The sequence below is a fragment of the Cricetulus griseus genome, chromosome 2 (genome assembly GCF_003668045.3).
Source record: "Cricetulus griseus strain 17A/GY chromosome 2, alternate assembly CriGri-PICRH-1.0, whole genome shotgun sequence".
In the NCBI taxonomy this organism is placed as follows: Eukaryota; Metazoa; Chordata; class Mammalia; order Rodentia; family Cricetidae; genus Cricetulus; species Cricetulus griseus.
The window spans coordinates 428,664,932-428,682,673 of NC_048595.1; the positions used below are offsets into that span (position 1 = coordinate 428,664,932).

Below are 17,742 nucleotides of genomic sequence, written 5' to 3' on the forward strand. Positions count from 1 at the left end.
AGCCTCGTGCAGTTTGCAGCAAGCTCTCGAATCCGCCTGGTGATTGGGGTGACCGCGAACCTGGCCTGAGACCCCGGATACTTGAGTTTTCGGGGGTCTAACAGTATAAGATGGGACTTTGAGAGCCCATCCCACGTGAAGGAATACACTCTGGCCCTGGACACTGGGGAAGGGCCCAGGCCCAGCACAGGAAGATTTGGTGAACTTTGCAGAGCCCCTGTTGAGGGCCCTACCCTGCCTGGGGAGTGGTGGGTGGATGGGGTGGGGGGTAGGCTGGGGGTGGGGAGGAGGGATGGGGGTGAGGGGAGGGAGAGGGAGAAGGGACTTACATGTGAAACAAGCTTGTTCCCTAACTTGAACTAAAAAAAAAAAAAAAAAAAAAAAAAAAAAAAAAAACCGGGTTGGGTAGTTTATTGCCAGTGGCTTTTTTTTTTTTTTTTTGAGACAGGGTCTCACTCTCTAGTCCTAGATGACCTGGAGCTCACTATATACATCAGGCTGGCCTCGAACTCATTGAGATCCGCCTGCTTCTGCCTCCAGAGCGCTGAGTCAAAGACTAGGGGCCAATTTGGGAGTGTACTAAACCTTAAGGAAAAATAATAAGTTTAGAGACTGGGGACTACGGCAGCAAAGGGAATTCGAGAGCGGGTATCCCTCCCTGGCTGACACTGAAGAACTTCGCGAGGAGGACAGGGAGGGCTGTTTAACTGGAAAACCAGTATTTGTTTTGGATGAGGTTTTTTTTTTTCCTACTAGAAAAAAAAAAATCCCATTTCTCCAAACTTTGCTTCCCCGCCCAGTCTGCAAACATGGAGTCAGGTTTCACCCTCCGCCCAAGGGGCCGCCCGGAGCCAAGCTGGAGCCGGGGGCCAGGATAGGGGTTCGAATTCCTAGATCCTCAAGTCCGGGTGGACACATCAGCCCGCTCTGGGCGCGGCTTCCGGTAGTGGAGGCGGGCTTTCCGGTAATTCCTTTGTTTTCCGGGGCGGGACTTCCTGTCGTTAAGGCGTCGGGCAGCAAAAGGGGTTGGGGTGCCGATCGCGCGAGTCCGTGGGCTCCCGAGGCCCTGTGTTCGTGGAAAGCGGGTCCAAGAAGACGTTCTTCATAGTTGCTCCTTGCTTTTTTTCATTACGCGACGCCTCCATTGGCGCGAAGACTCTGGGCTTTTGTCGTCACCGCCCACCTGAGTCTCTTCCGCTTCCCCCTTTCCCAGGCTCCGCCCCCAGCGTCCCGTGGCTATGACGACCGCTCCGAGGGACTCAGTGGTGTGGAAGCTCGCGGGGCTGTTGCGGGAGTCGGGTGAGTGGACTTCCGGCGTATCTGGTTTGGACGTTGTGGGTGTGTTCCCTACCTTCCAGAAACACCGGGAGTCCCTGAGTCACTGCCGGCGGGGCCACGAGGTGTTAGAGTCTTCTCGTTTCTCTATTCTTCTGGGGTGTGTTCCTTATCTCTGACAATCTGAACTCTGGCCGTTACTAGTACCCACTTAGCTCTGCGGAGCGAAGGGATCATTACTAGACTGCACACTTCGACACAAGAGCTTGGTCCCATGTATAGAAAAAGCCAGCAAGTATAGCAGCTTAAACACCCGAGGTTTGGAGGAGTGAGACCCACATAGGTTAGTTCCAACCCCAGACTTAGGTTAAGTTTTTAGAGCCTCAGTATTCTTCGCAGGTAGGTTATCGAAGTCATTTACTTAACTCAAAGATACCAGCATTTTAATTAGCTTATTGAGTGCAGTGTATGCACACATAATAAATGTTCAAAGGAGATAGTGTTACTGTAAGTGCTTCCCTCAGTGCCTGGGCATGGTGAAGCTCACAGTGTTGTTTGTGACATGGTTGGCATCAGTTGTGGTAGAAACATGCTTTGGCTTGATATCAAAGATGTATTAGTTGTCAGTTGGATGATCACAATCAAGATGACTCTTTGTCCTAGCTATAAGGTGGGGTTAATAGTTCTTTTGGGGGAACTAACGAGATTTAGATGAGGCAGCAGAGTCATTGGCACGTGTTACCTCGTTAATGTCAGTGCCCTCTATCTCTACACTCCCACCGTGGGACTGTGTAATTTCTTGATAGTTCCATTTTATGGCTTCTCTCAATAATTATTCCCATGCCATGCCTTTTCTAGACTTCTGAGAGACTCCTTGAATCATGTCTCTGTCTATACTCAGTGTCTAGTACATAGAAAATCTTTATTCAAGGTTGTAAGATTTATTATTCTGTAAAAAAAAGATTTATTATTCTGCAAAAATCTGACATGGCTTCTGGGCTGGGAATCATAGAGTGCTTGAATATGATAATGGGGCTTTTTGTGTCTTGATTATGGTGGTGGCTGTCACCATCTACACAAACAGCATAGAACTGAATACTGTAACTATGATATCAACACCAATTTTCTTGTTTTGATAATTGCACTATAATTACAGGAATACAAACATTGGTGGAAGCTCAGTGAAGGGTTTAGGAGCTCTCTCTCTCTCTCTCTCTCTGTATCCCAGGCTGGCCTTGAAATGCTGATCATTCTGCTTCAGTATTTTATATGCTGGAGTTATAGATTTCTGACACTACACTTTGACGTCTTGGTCTTTCTGTCTGTCTGTCTGTCTGTCCCCCCACCCCCACCCAGACAGGGTCTCGCCATGTAGCACTGGTCTGGACTTCACAGAGATCCACCTGCTTCTGCCTCTCAAGTTCTGAGATTAAAAGTGTGCACTGTCACACCTGGTTTCAGAATATATTTTAAAACATTTCTCCACAGCTACCTTGTAATTGTACGCTCCAGATGGAGTGATGAGTGGGAAAGTGCCTGGAAGATGTCCTCACAGGACTAATAGTCTCATTAGGCAGAGCAGCTTTATAGACATAGTGAGTGCTGTAATGGACAGTGGTGTGCATTTCAGTATTGTTTGAGAATTTCTATAAATGTGCATGCCATTCTTGCAACCAGAAAAAAGGAAGATCAGCAAACAGTCAGCCCTCGTGTAAAAGTGGGTGATGGCAGTGTGGAAGCTCAGAGATGGTACATCTTTAAATATTTTTATTTTAGGGGGCATCTTTAAATATTTTTATTTTTAGGGGCCAGAGGGTAGCCAGGGGTGTCATTCTTCAGCAGCTGTCTACCTTGTTGTTTGTGACAGGGTTTCTCACTGAGACCTGGGGCTTGCTGATGCAGTGGGCTGGCTAGTCATTAAGTCCCCAGGGATCTTTCTATGTCTGTCTTTCGTTTGTGCCATCGTGTGAGTGGTGAGGGGTCAAATTAGGATTCTCATGCTTTCTCAGCAAGTACTTTACTGACTGAGTCATCCCCCGGTTCCCAGAGGTATCCCTTTGGGAAGGCTCTCTGGGTGAAGTTGATCTTCAGCTTAGCAGTGAAAGGAAAGGGACTGTATCAAAATGAGAGAGCTGTGGATCCAGTGGGCCATATTTCCAACACTGTTAAGTAGCCTAAGCTACTTTTGAGTAAAAAGCCAAAGAATTTGGAAAAGTCTCTTGGAGTCTTAAAGTGAAGCAGTTTCTAGTGTCAGCATGAAGAGCTAGGGGTTTTTGTCTGATTGTCTTTAAGATGAGGAGCTATATACAACTTGTGAGCTGGGAGTAGGTAGGAAGTTTGATCTTGCAGCGGGATGTCTTCAGTATGGATGAGAGTGGGTATATTTGGGGGTTCCACAAGGAAAGACTTTTCATTCTCTCCTCCTTCCTGTCTGCCCTTCTTCCTGCAGGGGACGCGGTTCTCTCTGGCTGTAGCACACTGAGCCTGCTAACAGCCACACTGCAGCAACTGAACAGAGTGTTTGAACTGTACCTGGGGCCATGGGGCCCTGGCCAGACGGGCTTTGTGGCTCTCCCCTCCCACCCTGCCGACTCACCCATCATCCTCCAGCTCCAGTTCCTCTTCGATGTGCTGCAGAAAACACTCTCACTCAAGGTCCTAGGAGGGGCAAGGGGACAGGATATGCAGAGAGCGGTAGAGAATGATGGAGGCAGGGGATGAATAAGTTGTGAGAAGGCTGTAAGGCAGATCCAGATGATGTCAGTCATGGGGTGGTTAGGCTGAGAAAATGGCGCAGATGATGTCAGTCATGGGGTGGTTAGGCTGAGAAAATGGCGCAGATGATGTCAGTCATGGGGTGGTTAGGCTGAGAAAATGGCGCAGATGATGTCAGTCATGGGGTGGTTAGGCTGAGAAAATGGCGCAGATGATGTCAGTCATAGGGGTGGTTAGGCTAAGAAAATGGTGCTGATGATGGGGAACTAGCCGTGCCTCAGTAACCTGAATGCTCCTCTTTCAGCTGGTCCACACCCCCGGTGCTGGCCTTCCAGGACCCATCAAGATTTTCCCCTTCAAGTCCCTTCGGCAGCTGGAGGTGAGGGAGTATTGGAGCACGTGGGTGGGCAGAGCCTAGTGCAAAGCAGCCTCTGGGGTGTGAGGCTAAAGGGATAGCCTCTTGGTTGGAGGTCAGGTCTGAATGTGCTACTGCTCTTCAGTAATGTCTTTCCCAGTAACACTTCCCTAAACCATAGCTGGGCTTTGCCATCTTTTTCCTCCTCCCCATCAGGAAAGGTGGGACAAGGCCTTTGTCTTCTTTGAAGCTTTGCTCACCTCCTCCCCTTTCTTCTCATGCACCAGCTTCGAGGAGTCCCCATCCACAGCCTGCGTGGCCTCCGTAGCATCTATTCACAACTAGAGTCTTTGATTTGTAGCAGGAGCATCCAGGCACTAGAGGTAAGGAGCATGAAGGGTGGACCCTGATGCCTTGTCCTGAGAAATACAGTAGGCCAAGCTTTGTGCTTTGCCCTGTTTTCTCCCTCCTTCTGTCCTCTGTGACCCCACAGTTCTCTATACCTGTCTGTATTTACAGTCTCAGCAAGCTGTATAAATAGTCTAGTGTCTTTCTCCCCGTGATCCCCATAGTCTGTTCCTTGGGGACAGTGACTTGAGTCTTCTCCAGTTGACCCTGGTATATATGAATGGTGGACTGGATGATAGAGCCTGCAGCGGGAGGGGGTTGAGAATGAAGTAGTAGATGTGCCTGTCCCCTACCCAGGAGCTCTTGTCGGCCTGTGGTGGCGACCTCTGCTCAGCCCTTCCCTGGCTAGCTTTGCTCTCTGCGGACTTCAGCTACAATGCTCTCACCAACTTAGACAGCTCCTTGGTGAGTGCCTACCTCCCCTGAGGGAAGGAGCCCTGGGGAGGGAAAGGACAGTCCTTTGGGAAGAATGCCAGGTATTCTTGTATGAAGATCCTTGCTGTGCTTCTTTTTCCTGCCCCCTTCAGCGTCTCCTGTCAGCTCTTCGCTTCCTCAACCTGAGCCACAATCATATTCAGGACTGCAAAGGCTTCCTGATGGTAAGTGTGAGCTGCCTATTGCTGATGGACTTGCTCTGCTCTCACTCACTCTCAGATGAGCCTGTACTCTGAGTTTCTCATGGCCCTAGGTGGAGCCACATCCAGAGAGTCAGTATTGCCTGTGGGTTTCCCCTCTAGCATACAAGGCAGTTGTGATCTCAGCTTGGAACACCTAGATAACTGGGGGGCAAATCACTGAGCTTCTTGGTTTGCTCAACTGTAAAGTAGAACTCATAGGAGTTCTTGTGAAGAGTATCCTGTGTCCTTAGCCTAGTGTGTATCTCAGAAGTGGTAGAGTTTATGATGATGACAACCTTTTTCCCTGTGTCCTTTTGGTCCTCCATTAAAAATAAATAAGGCTGCCAGATGGTGGTGGCATGTGCCCTTAATTCCAGCACTCGGAAGGCAGAGACAGGCAGGTCTCTGAGTTTGAGGCCAGCCTCGTCTACAGAGTAAGTTCTAGGACAGCCAGGGATGCAGAGAGAAACCATCTTGAAAAACCAAAATAATAATAATAATAACAATAATAATGCTGAGTACTTATTAAAGTGGTAGGGACATATTTCACTCTCTTAAAATAGGGAAGCGGTTTCAAAGTGAACCACTGAAGGGAGAATGGAGGAGGAGGGAAGGGCATGGAGTCCCTTACACACTCAGAACTGGGAACGTACAAGTTGGGAAGTGGCTGTGGGTCCACAGGAAGTGCACCTGGGTTTTCTCACTGACTGCTAGGTCCCTCTGGTCTCTCAGAGACTGGCCCCATCTTCAGGTTGTGGCCAAAACAAAAAGGATCTCTTTGGTTGCTTTAAGTGTTCCTCGGGGCCTTGTGTTCTTCCGGGCAGGAACTTGTTAGGTTGGCGTCACTGTCTGGAACTGTTAGGAACATGCTAATGTTTGTTCAGGTCTTCCAGCACAGGGTAGCAACAGACTTGTGTTGAGTCTGCAGTTTCTTCAGGCCAGGTAGATTTGAGAAGATGGTACAGAAGACCTTACCTAGAGCTTTGTCAAGTTGAGGACCTTTGTCTCCTCATCCACTTCCAGGATTTATCCGAGCTGTACCATTTGGACATCTCCTATAATCACCTGCACTTGGTGCCAAGAGTGGGACCTTCAGGGGCTGCCCTGGGGATTTTGATACTGCGAGCCAATGAGCTTCGGAGCCTCCAGGGTAAGCAGGAAATTTGTGTAGGGTGGGTTCACTCTGAAAGGGAATTAGATGAGTGTGGCTCAGGTTGGCCCATAGACTGCCTACATCTAGATCAGTGGTTCTCAACCTTCCTAGTGCTCCTTGTGCTGACCCCCAACCATAAAGTCATTTCATTGCTACTTCATCACTATAATTTTTCTACTGTTATGAATCATAATGGAAATATCTGATGTGTAACTCCAAAGAGGTTGTGACCCACAGGCTGAGAATGCTGCTCTAGAGCCTCATGAGGGTTTAGAGGTAGCACTGTGGTGCAACGATCTGTCCTCCTCCGACTGCTGTCCTCAGCAATCAGACCACCACACCTTCCTACCTCTGCCCTAGGCCTGGAACAGCTGAGGAACCTGAGGCACCTGGATGTGGCCTATAACCTTCTAGAAGGTCACACTGAGTTGTCACCACTGTGGCTGCTGGCTGAGCTCCGTAAGGTGAGACATGAGTGCCTTAAGGGCCTGGGAGCCACCTTCATGTCTGAGTCTCCTTTGTGGCTTCACGTAGGGAGGCTCTCTGACCTACCCACTCTCCTCTTCTGCCCTTCAGCTCTATCTGGAAGGTAACCCTTTGTGGTTCCACCCTGCACACCGTGCAAACACTGCTCAGTACTTGTCACCTCAGGCCAGAGACGCTGCTCATGGTGTGAGTGCTATCTAGTGTCTATCCTTCTTTGACTGTACCCCCTTGCCATTGGTGAGTGAGAGGCCAAAGACCTAGTCACCTTATGGTCACAAGTACTGTTCTCTCCGTTCTCTTGCATAGTTCTTGCTTGATGGTGAGGTTTTGTCACTGAAGGATCTTCAGGTTAGTCTGGTGGGGGTGGGATGAGGGAGGACTCTTGGGATGGGATGGGATGGGAAGGGCAGTAGCTTGGGAGACAGCGTAGTAGGAAAGGTTTTCCTGGTCAATGGAAAGTAGGGTCCTTCTCTTGGTTAGCTCAAGCAGGCAGAGGTGTTCCCTTAGTGCTGACATCCTTCCTGTTGTCACGCAGCAGACTGCAGAATCCTCAGGGCTTGGTCCCATGGCCCAACCTCCGTCCTGGCCAGTGGGGAGTACCACTGAAACCTCAGGTGGCCCTGAGTTGAGTGATAGCCTCTCCTCAGGGGGTATTGTGGCCCAGGCCCCACTGCGTAAAGTTAAGGTAAGTGACTGTTTGTGCCTGGGCTTGGGTGATCTCTTTACTGCTTTGTAGGTACTTGGTAGGCTAGCAGCAGTAAGGCCTTGTCCTTGTTATTACTTGGCTCTTTCCAGTAGGTTAGGTAGGTGGCCATGGATGGCCAGGCTAAAGGCTCTGGCTTTCATAGAACTCCAATCTGTCTGTCCAAACTAGAGCCGAGTCCGTGTGAGGCGGGCTAGCATCTCTGAGCCCAGTGACACAGACCCGGAGCTCCGAACTCTGGATCCCTCCCCAGCTGGTAAGTTGACCCTCCCTGCTTACTCCCTTCCCACCTCCCTTCCAGTCTCTCTAATCTTGATGTTGCCTTGTAGGTGTCATAGGAGAACTTGATTTTGGGGTGGTATGAATTATTGTGGAGGGCCCTTCAATCCTTTTATCTTTTTAGTTTAAAAAGGAGGGCCTGCTTCCAGGCAGCATTCCCCTAAGGAACACAGATTTCATAGGGTGCTAAAGATTGTATAATAAAGAGATTTCATGGCCAGAACCATTTGGGAAGTATAAAGTGAAACAGGTTTTTTTTTTTTTTTTTTTTTTTTTTTTTTTTTCCTACAAGTCATCTCAGGGTCTTAGATATGTGGGCATGTTTTGTGAACCTCCACAAGGTTTTTGGTGTGTGGTTCTGGATGGCTTATGATCACAGCATTCCTTAGGACACACCTGAGGACCTACTGTGGAGGGGAGGCCTATTGAGGAGAAGCCTAGGTTCTAGGTAGGCCTCAGCTCTATGTCCTTCTCCATCCCAGGATGGTTTGTGCAACAACACCGGGAACTTGAGCTGCTGAACAGCTTTCGGGAGCGGTTTGGCTGTGACTGGCTGCAGTATAGGAGCCACCTGGAGACCTTGGGGAGCCCCCCTCTTGTCACCACCAAGACTCTTGCCCTTAGCACCTCTCTTCTGGATGCCCAGAGCCTGGAGACTGCATGCAGCCCTCCAGCCACAGGGGGAGCTGCAGAAATTAAGGAATCACCACAGAAGGTGTCAGAGGAGAGCAGGGTGGAACCAGAGCCCTATGAAGAAGAGAGGGAAGAGCGAGACAAAGAAGAGGAATCGAGAGAGGACCTGGAGGAGGAAGAGGAGCAGGAGCAGAAGGAAGTAGAAGGTGAGAGGCCTGTGACCATCGGGGAGATGGGGACAGTGGTATTGAGATGTCAGGAGGGCTGTGGAGAGGTCAGTCTGGGTAGCGTCTCATGGGATAGTAGAGGATCTGACCCGGTCTTCACTCCAGTTCTCTCTTGGACTCTCTGCAGCGGAGCTCTGTCGTCCCATGTTGGTGTGTCCCCTGCAGGGCCTTGAGAGTGTGCAGGGCAAGGAATGCTTTCTCCGAGTCACTTCTGCCCACTTGTTTGAGGTGGAGCTCCGGGCAGCTCGGACTCTGGAGCGGCTGGAGCTACAGAGCCTGGTGGCCGCTGAGCTAGAGCCAGAGACTGAGATTCAAAGAGAACAGGTACCTGAGGTCAGTTGTGGGGTCAGGCTTGGGAAGAGGTGCTTGGCTTGTCCAGACTCATCTTTGACAACCTGTCGGCTCTTGTGTGCCAAGCGCTGGGCTGGATGCTTTCCTCTTCTCTCATGAGTACTTGGAGCCAAGGAGTGCTCTGGGTGTGTGAAGGGCTGTAGTGTGGAGCTTGGGAGGGTGGGCTAAAGAATGGACTCTTCATTCTGCGCAAGAGCTTAGTGTCGGTGCTAGCATTGTGGGGCCAGAGTTACTGTTTACCTCTGTGCCCCATTTAACCCTGACCCCCCTTTCCTCCTGCCCACTTCTGGGTTCTTTCTTCCTGCACAGGGCTCAGGTCCACCCCCTGGGGCTCCAGTTCTTGTTCTGCGCTTTTCCTACATTTGTCCTGACCGGCAGTTGCGTCGCTATGCAGTGCTGGAGCCAGAGGCCCAAGAGGCCATCCAGGTGACGAGATCCAGAGGCTGGTGGGAAGAGTAGAGGGAGCAGGTCTGGGCTGGAGGGTTTGGGGTCTGCCCAGCAGTTCCACCTGAGTCTGCCTGCTCACAACTAGCCAGCCCTTGATCCGCCTGCTTTCAGGAGCTGCTTGCTGTGCTGTCCCCGTTCACCAATTCGAAAGAGCAGCAGCCTGGAGAGGCCAAGGACCCACGGGGGGCCAGGTTCCAGTGTCTGCGGTGCAGCTGTGAGTTCAAGCCAGAGGAGCCCAGGTTGGGACTGGAGAATGAGGAGGGCTGGAAGCCTCTGTTTCAAAACCCAGGTACCAGCTGTGCCTTTGATCTCCCTGCCCACACAGCTCCCCGCTGCAGGAAAGGTGTCTCTGAGAGGAGTGCAGAGGGAGCCCCAGGGAAGAGGGCCTTAGGGGAATGGCAGCAACTGTTGGCAACTAGGAGAAACACAACTGCCTGCCTGCTGTGTTAAACAGCAGAAACGGGAGAGTCCGCAGAGTCAGAGTTGGGAGTGCTATTTATGAGTGTGCTTAAACATACTCATTATTTTTTCATAACTTGATGGCTTTTGGCTGTTGGCTGTTCGGGGGTAACATTTCAGGAATGGCATAAGGCCTAATGAGCCCTCAGTGCAGTGCCAGGCTGTCATGAGCCCTCTGTGTAGTAGCTGTTCAGTGAGCTGCTTTGGGGGTTGGTCAAGTTGACCTTCCCTGACTGACCTTGTGAGCTACTTGATAGGGTGCAGCGCTTTGTGGCATCTTTTTATATTCTGACCTTGGGATTGCTCCACTGTGGGCCAGTTAAACAATAAGGGCTTTGAAGACACTAAAGAAGGAAGGGAAACTCTGGATAACAGCTGTGTGAAATGCAGTTTTTATCAGTCACACTTCTTGGCAGCAGACATGGCAGGACTAAGTTATTTTTTTCCAGAAATAATCCTGTGTTATTGACTGTTGTGAGCCTGCCCTAGCAGGCTTAGCAGTGGAATATCACAGCCCTTCCTGGATCCTGGCTATCTTCCATAGGTCCTGTGGCTTCTGCAGTCCTCCTATGGTGAGATTTCTCTTTTAAAGCTTTTGATGTTTTGAGACCCAGCCTCCTAGCTAGGCTGGCCTTAAGCTCCTATGTAGCTGAAGCTAGCCTTGAATTTGTGATAGTCCCCTTGCCTCAGTCTCTGGAATACTGGCATTACAGGTATGTGCTACCTTGCCCAGCTTTCTTGGGAGATTTAATTATGACAGTAAAGCACAAGAGTAGCCCCTAGCATAAAATAAAGGTCCTTCATATGTGGTAGCTTCTGTTGGTATCTCCAGCTATCTAAGTGTAGACAGGGTGTATAAGTTGTTTAATTTTTTTTCCTATTTGCAAAATGGGCAGGAAAAGTTTTGATAGGGCTGCTACATGATAGTATTGATGTGGGGGCTAGCCCATGCCTAGAGTGTTATAGCCACTCAGTATCTCTCTCCTCATTGTTCATCCACATCCTTCACTCTTTATCAGCATCCACTCACCCATTTGGCCAGCTCCTTGAGGTAGACATGACTTTCATTCTCATCTTACAGATAATAGTAGCCAGGCTCCAAGCGCCTGGTCTACAGGTATCCATCTATTGCTAATAAAGCTGGGATTTAGACCCAACTGACATGAGAGACCTCCTTGCCTTACCCAGTCTGTTGATTTTTGTCTTTTGTTGTTGTCATTATAATTATTGTGTGTGTGTGTGTGTGTGTGTGTGTGTGTGCGTGCGTGTGTGCGTGCGCCCACAAACACATGTTGTATGTATGTGTTCGTGTAGCTGTATGCATGTGGACACCAGAGATAGATTGACATTGGGTGTCTTCCTCAATCACTCTCTACCTTATTTTTTGGGATAATCAATCTCTCACTGAACATGGCGCTTATCAATTTGGCTAGACTGCCTGGCCAATGAGCTCCAGGGATCTGCCTGTCTCTTCCCCAGGACACTGGGGTTACAGGTCCATGGCACCGCAATACTTTTACCCGGGCTCTGGGGATCTGAACTCAGATCCTCATGCTTGTGTGGGAGGTACTGCATGGACTGAACCATCTCCCTTGCTCCTGATTTTGGTTTTCCAGACATTGCTAGAAAAGCACTGGTGTGCTTGATTAACCCAAGACTGTGGGAGGGGACCAGAGCAGGATGTGGAATCTAGAAGGTGGGATGTATTTTTAGGAGGCTGTTGGCCATGGGCAAGTTTAGCCCTAACTGGGATGGGAAGGGCTAGATTAGAGACTATGCTTAGAGATGGAGTTGGGAGTGGGATGTTGAGAACGGTGGCTGTGACTGGAGCTGAGGTAGACTGGAAGGTGGCAGGGAACATTATGGGCATGGTGGGGTGTGCCCTTGGGAGACTCACAGGGTCTCTGTCCCTCCCTCCAGAATCTCCTGTTGTGTGTCCAAACTGTGGGAGTGACCATGTGGTTCTCTTGGCCATGTCTGGGGAAATCCCTAGTAGAGAGCAGAGCCAGGGAGACAAACCACCAGATCCCCCTGGGTTCCCTGACCCTGACTGTGACCTTGCTGACCACAGTGGCCATCCCAGTGGGTCTGATGGCACCCTACCTCAGGCATCCATATCCAATGGCCATAGCAGCTGGAGCCTCAGTCCAAGTGAGTATAGGTGAACGAAGGTTGGGGCGTGTCTGGGGGAGGATTGGGCATGGGGGAGGTAAGTTGGAGCTGTGGCCTCACAGAGCCAGGCTGATGGCCTGTTGATTGCTCATAGCTCCTGGACACTCTGGTCTTCGCTCTGTGGACCACCGCCTCCGGCTCTTCCTGGATGTTGAGGTGTTCAGTGACTCAGAGGAGGAGTTCCAGTGCTGTACCAAGGTCTGTGCCACCCACTGCCCCATGGCCATGGGCATCAAGTTGACTGCTTGGGTTTCAGCTGCAGTAGATATTTGCTGTTTGGCTATGGGAGTGTTCCTTCACACTTGAGGTCCAGTTGTCCCCATCCAGGTAGGGAGAATGCCCCTTGACTTAGAGTGGAGGCTACGAGCTGACATCTGTCACTCAGCACAGCTCAGCATAGCACAGCACCTGGTACTTGGTAAATGGGTCCTCTTGTAGTTCATATGATGTCACTCCCTCCTGTCCAGGACACTCAGGCTCTGCCATTTGGCAGTCCTGTTCTCAGTCTTGGAGAATTTAGGTGCCGTGTGAAGCTGCTGCAGTCAGGGCAAGGTCCTAGAGGGGCTGTCTCTTCCAGTCTGAGTGGATCCATGCTCTAGGATCTAGGGGAAGGAAGCTGTTAGTGTTCAGAGGCCCAAGAGAAAGTAGCTCGTGGGACAGAAGGGACAGCCAGTGTGCAGTGTTAGAGGCAGGTGTCCTCAGGGGAGTCTAGCAGGCATGGGTAGGCTGTTCAGGAGCAACCTGCTGTGACTTCCAGGGAGTTTGGATGGGGTCCAGAGACTACTCAGAGGGTTTGAAGCAGGGGAGTGATGGTCAAGTTTGTTTCTTAAGATAGTCTTGACTGAGTGTGGAGGGTAGGTTGGAAACATTGAGAGGACACTGAGGAGGCCTGCTAAGAGATCCTGGGGCTGGTGGGAGGGTAGGCTGCAGGGCCAAAAATAGAGTGATGAGGAGAGGCTGTTGATCGCAATAGTAACAGTGTTTGGGATGCTTTGGTCTGGCACCTGTCTCCTTGGTTTTATTTTCTGGTTTCTCATCAACTTTCCCTTCCTTTAGGTGCCAGTGGCATTAGCAGGCCACATGGGGGAGTTTCTGTGCCTTGTGGTTGTGTCTGACCGTAGGCTTTATCTGTTGAAGGTGACAGGGGCCATCTGGTGAGTGTGCTAGGTATGTAGCTGGGGCGGCATCAACTCCTTCAAGTCTCATCCTGTCTGCCTCTTAATCTTGGTCATCCTGCTCTCTCCACAGCGGGCCTCCTGCGAGCTGGCTCCAGCCCACCCTGGCCATTCCTCTGCAGGATCTGAGTGGCATGGAGCTTGGCCTTGCAGGCCAGAGCCTTCGGCTAGAGTGGGCAGCTGGGACAGGCAGCTGTGTACTGCTGCCCCGAGATGCCAGGCATTGCCGTGCCTTCCTTGAGGAGCTCACTGGTGAGGGAGAGGCTGGGAGGGATGGACTTAGAGGTCAAGCTTTCAGGGCCTGCTTCTCAGTGTGATGTTCGCCAGTAGACTGAGGTCATGGAAGTCCCTGCTCCGTCAACCCCCACAGTAGACGTTTCTAAGGTCCCATATTACAGAGAATAGCCAGGGTCAAGAGGCCTCTGAGGGTTTCTGTCTCTGGCTGGCTCTATCCAGGTGTCTTGCAGTCTTTGCCTCGCACCCAGAGGAACTGCATCAGTGCCACGGAGGAGGAAGTGACCCCGCAGCATCGGCTCTGGTGAGTCAGCAGGAGGTTAGGGTTTGGTGGTCTAAGCCTTCTCTTGACAGACTCCAGACACAGCCCGTCCTCATGCCCGCCTACTCCCACTCTGAGGAGCCCATCCTACCCTGGCTGACCCTCTTCTGTGTCTGTTGTGGTCTCCACAGGCCGTTGCTGGGAAAAGAGACTTCCGCAGAGGTTCCCCAGTTTTTCTACCTTCGGACCTTCCTGGCTGAAGGTAAGGCCGATGCAGCAGATGTTCCCCTGGTCTCTGCACCCCATATTATACCTGGCTCGTCCTCTATTGTCTCTGTAGTCCCCAAGTAGTAATTTTCACTTTCTGGAATGTGGAGTCGTCACCTTTGCAGGCATACCCACATGGTAGGCTGGTGTTTCCCACTTCTCTAGGAGGGGTCAGGGGGGGTCCTCAGAACTTCAGCTGCCCGAAACCTTAGCTTTGGCATCCAGCCCTCCTAAAGTGGGTAGATTGGCTGGATATGTCCCACTCTTCCTGTCAAGAGGCTCTGGGCCCTTGATTGGGTTGACTGGTGTGGTAGCTCCCACAATATAGGCCTTCAGGGATTTTGGTGGTTAGGGGTCCCTGGAGTTTGTAGAAGCATAGTGCTGATTTGTGGCCCACTCTCAGTGTGGCTCACACCTCCTCTCCAGGGCACTAGTCCTGGGGATCTAGGCCTGTCATAGCCTTTCACTCTGGGTGTCATCTTGCCTTTTTCTCTGCAGGTTCCTCTACCTTTCCCGTGTCCCTGTTGCTGACGCTGTCGACACTGTACCTATTAGATGAAGACCCTGCAGGGTCCCAGGCAGAATTCCCACTCGCAGTGGTGTCTGGGGAAGCCTCTGAGCAGACCCCTCCTCTGGGGCCAGGTCCTTCCATGCAGGTCAGGGAGCAGCAACCACTCAGCAGTCTGAGCTCTGTGCAGCTGTATCGAACAAGCCCTTTGGACTTGCGGCTGATCTTCTATGATGAGGTAGGGAGTGTGTGTGTGTGTGTGTGTGTGTGTGTGTGTGTGTGTGTGTGTGTACGTGTGTACAATGTGGAAAGGATGGGTATTGGTTCAGGATGGTCCTGAGGGAGGGGCAGGCATACAGTGGAGACAGTCTGGACGTGAGGACCTGGGATTGGATAAGCCCCATGTAGAAAGCAGCCGTCAGCAGTGGGGATGTGCTGGCCTTGGAACCCTGGACTGAAATACCTAGCCGGTGTGAGTTGGTGTGATCAGCCTGCCCACTGTGTGCCCACTGTTTGACCTTCACGACTCCAGTGTGAGGAGGAGGTGCTATTATTGGTCATGGAATACAGATGATGTTATTAAAGCTTGGAGACATGAACAAACTTGCACAGGTCACAAGGGTCAGAGACAGGAATTGAACCTGCACAGTTCTTGGAATTGACTCTAGAGCTCACATTCCCTATAGCATGGAAGGTTAGAGATGGGACTATGAACACCAGCCCTCTAGAGCCTGCACTCAGTGCTGACTAGACTTTCTTCAAGGCTCAGAGTCAGCCCTTTGGTGCAGAGTCACAAAGACCTGGGGGGTGGGGGAGGAAGAGCCTTTAAAAGCCAAGGAGGGTGTGGAATCCTCTCCTAAGACTTCCCCTGGCCTCCTGGCTTGTCTTCTCCTGTGTCTCCCCTTGCCAACCGCTCGATCTACCAGGTGTCTCGACTGGAGAGTTTCTGGGCACTCCGTGTTGTGTGTGGGGAGCAACTGACAGCCCTCTTGGCCTGGATCCGGGAGCCCTGGGAAGAGTTGTTCTCCATTGGACTCCGGACTGTAACCCAGGAGGCTCTGGACCTGGACCGATGAGGGTCTCCATTGAGCTTGCACTGACTTAGGAGTTGCACTGCAAAAGCCCCTTCTCCTGATCTCTGGGTCTGTCTTCTTGCCTGGCTGCAGACCTCTCCAGTGGTTGGCCACTGGCTAGTGAGGCCCCAAATGACCCACAGCTTAAGAGAAGGACAAGAGAAATGAACTGGCCCTTTGGCTGATCTGTCTAGTAGAGCAGGCTCAGTGGTCAGTGAAAACGTTTCTCCAGCACTTTCTCTCAGGTATAAGTAAAGTTGTTTCCATGCTTGGTGTCATGGGTGGTACACAGAAATGTCACCCATAAAGCCTGCTATCCCTGAATCTCTTCCTGGAAGCACCCTTGTTTGCACTATGAAACCTGTCTCCAGGCCTGCTCTGGCAAAGTAGGACTACTGACTCGGATACGCCCAGTCCTCAAGCAGGTTGAGACCTATCATGTGGCCTTGCATGGGATCACTGACAGTCAAAGAGCTGGACCTCTTCAGACTTTTTGTTGATTCTTTTTGAGACAGGGTCTCACTGTGTAACCTTGCTAGCCGGGAACTCACTCTGTAGACTAGGCTGGCTTTGAACTCCTAGAGATCTGCCTGCCTCTGCCTTCTAAGTGCTGGGATTAATTGTGTGAGTCACCAGTTGTGGAAAATTGTGAACTTCCCCAGACCCCCAGAGTTTACATTTTAAAGACCTGCAATAAAAAATGAGACTGTCTTTGTTGACTCTGTAAGTTACCTGTAGGCCCAAGCATTCATTGTACCTGCCCAGAATTTCAATGCGCATACACACCTATGTACACAGTTCCCCTAAAAAGGAGTAGTTCAGCTACTCAACCAAGAGTTCTTAGGGTTAGTTTCTCCCAGGCAATGTCCTGTCTGGTCTGGCGGGAGGGTAAAGGGGAAATGCTGAGCCCTAGGACTGACCAGTGAGAGGTGCTCCTGGAATAGTTGTCCTCTGGTAACGCCTGCAGAGGACCCGGACAGACCTGTTCAGAGGCTCACAAAGTAATCTCACCTACTTCTGTTTTGCTCAGAGCTGCCCTGAATTCTTAATTGAAGTAAATTAAAACTTCCCAAAAATATTAGTCCACTTTCTCAGCCGTGTGCATAACATCTTCCCATCCACGACTTCACGCCTGTCTAGAAGCAAGAACCTGAGGAAGGCCTGCCCAGCTTCTGGCCCAAAGCCACCTTTTTGCCTAGGTCTCCTAGCAAGTGTGTTTCCAGAAACAGGTCACAGTGCAGATGGGACAGAAGAATCTCCAGGCTTTTAGGCGGATGTGCAATGAAGTGTGAGCCTGGGGAGTCAGGGAGTCAAGAGAAACATCTTCCAATTCTTTGTGCTTCTAGTGTCTGGGAACATCTTTGTTAACAATGACAGCCCTTGGCAGCCTTGTGGAAGGCTGCTCTTGCTTTTGTGACCCAGAAGACAGATTATCAAGCCTGAGGCCATCACCACTTAAGGAGGTGTTTCATCCTTTAGCTTTGTGCCTCACCAGAAAGCAGGGCCCCAGGTTGCTGCATCTCCTCCCCAGAGCCTATCCTGCTCTGAGTAAGGTGATTGCACTTGCCTCACATGCTCTGGGCTGTCCCCAGAGATCAATTGGTTCCATTCAGTATGCGCCCACACTCTGCCTGCCCAGCAAGTGTTTTTTGATTGGCTGGCCTCTGTCTGGCCTTAGGCTGGCATGAAGAACACCCAGTGGAGGCCTGGTGGCTCCTGAAAAGCAGTGGAGAGAAGACGCTGAAACAACCACTGCACTGCACTGCATCTTCCATAAAAGGGATAAAAAAGGGGTAGGGAAGGGGAGATGGGTTACTATTTTCTTCCCTTCCTTCCCCTTCCCCTTTCCCCTTTCCCCTTCCCCCTTCTCCCTTTCCCCTTCCCCCTTGCCCCTTTCCTCTTCCCTCTCTTCCCTTCTCTTCCTTCCCATTTATTTATTTTCA

At 50.9% G+C, this 17,742-nt stretch overlaps 1 protein-coding gene across 3 annotated transcripts; it reads left to right on the forward strand.

Moving 5' to 3' along the window:
- Positions 1-992: 992 nt before the first annotated feature.
- On the forward strand, positions 993-16,510 carry Stk11ip (serine/threonine kinase 11 interacting protein). Of its 3 annotated transcripts, none has more exons than XM_027397322.1 (24): positions 993-1,299; positions 3,725-3,930; positions 4,295-4,369; positions 4,633-4,728; positions 5,051-5,158; positions 5,281-5,352; positions 6,394-6,520; positions 6,884-6,987; positions 7,100-7,195; positions 7,316-7,357; positions 7,545-7,694; positions 7,884-7,968; positions 8,474-8,830; positions 8,979-9,184; positions 9,512-9,628; positions 9,761-9,938; positions 12,029-12,259; positions 12,375-12,478; positions 13,337-13,434; positions 13,529-13,707; positions 13,912-13,993; positions 14,143-14,213; positions 14,717-14,964; positions 15,653-16,510. In XM_027397322.1, the coding sequence occupies exons 1-24, from the start codon at positions 1,239-1,241 to the stop codon at positions 15,800-15,802; spliced, it is 3,243 nt and encodes a 1,080-aa protein (XP_027253123.1). In that variant the 5' UTR covers positions 993-1,238; the 3' UTR covers positions 15,803-16,510. The 3 variants fall into 3 exon arrangements, with proteins under 3 accessions (XP_027253123.1, XP_027253125.1, XP_027253124.1); XM_027397324.1 differs by having other exon boundaries at positions 8,979-9,175; XM_027397323.1 differs by having other exon boundaries at positions 7,548-7,694.
- Positions 16,511-17,742: the final 1,232 nt, after the last annotated feature.

What these genes read in the sequence shown, in the direction of transcription:
- Stk11ip (XM_027397322.1), top strand. Translation starts at nt 1,239, where the DNA reads ATGACGACCGCTCCGAGGGACTCAGTGGTGTGGAAGCTCGCGGGGCTG. An exon ending in TCTGGATCCCTCCCCAGCTG is followed by an intron (nt 7,969 to 8,473) that starts GTAAGTTGACCC and finishes TCTCCATCCCAG; the next exon opens with GATGGTTTGTGCAACAACAC. An exon ending in CTTCCTTGAGGAGCTCACTG is followed by an intron (nt 13,708 to 13,911) that starts GTGAGGGAGAGG and finishes GGCTCTATCCAG; the next exon opens with GTGTCTTGCAGTCTTTGCCT.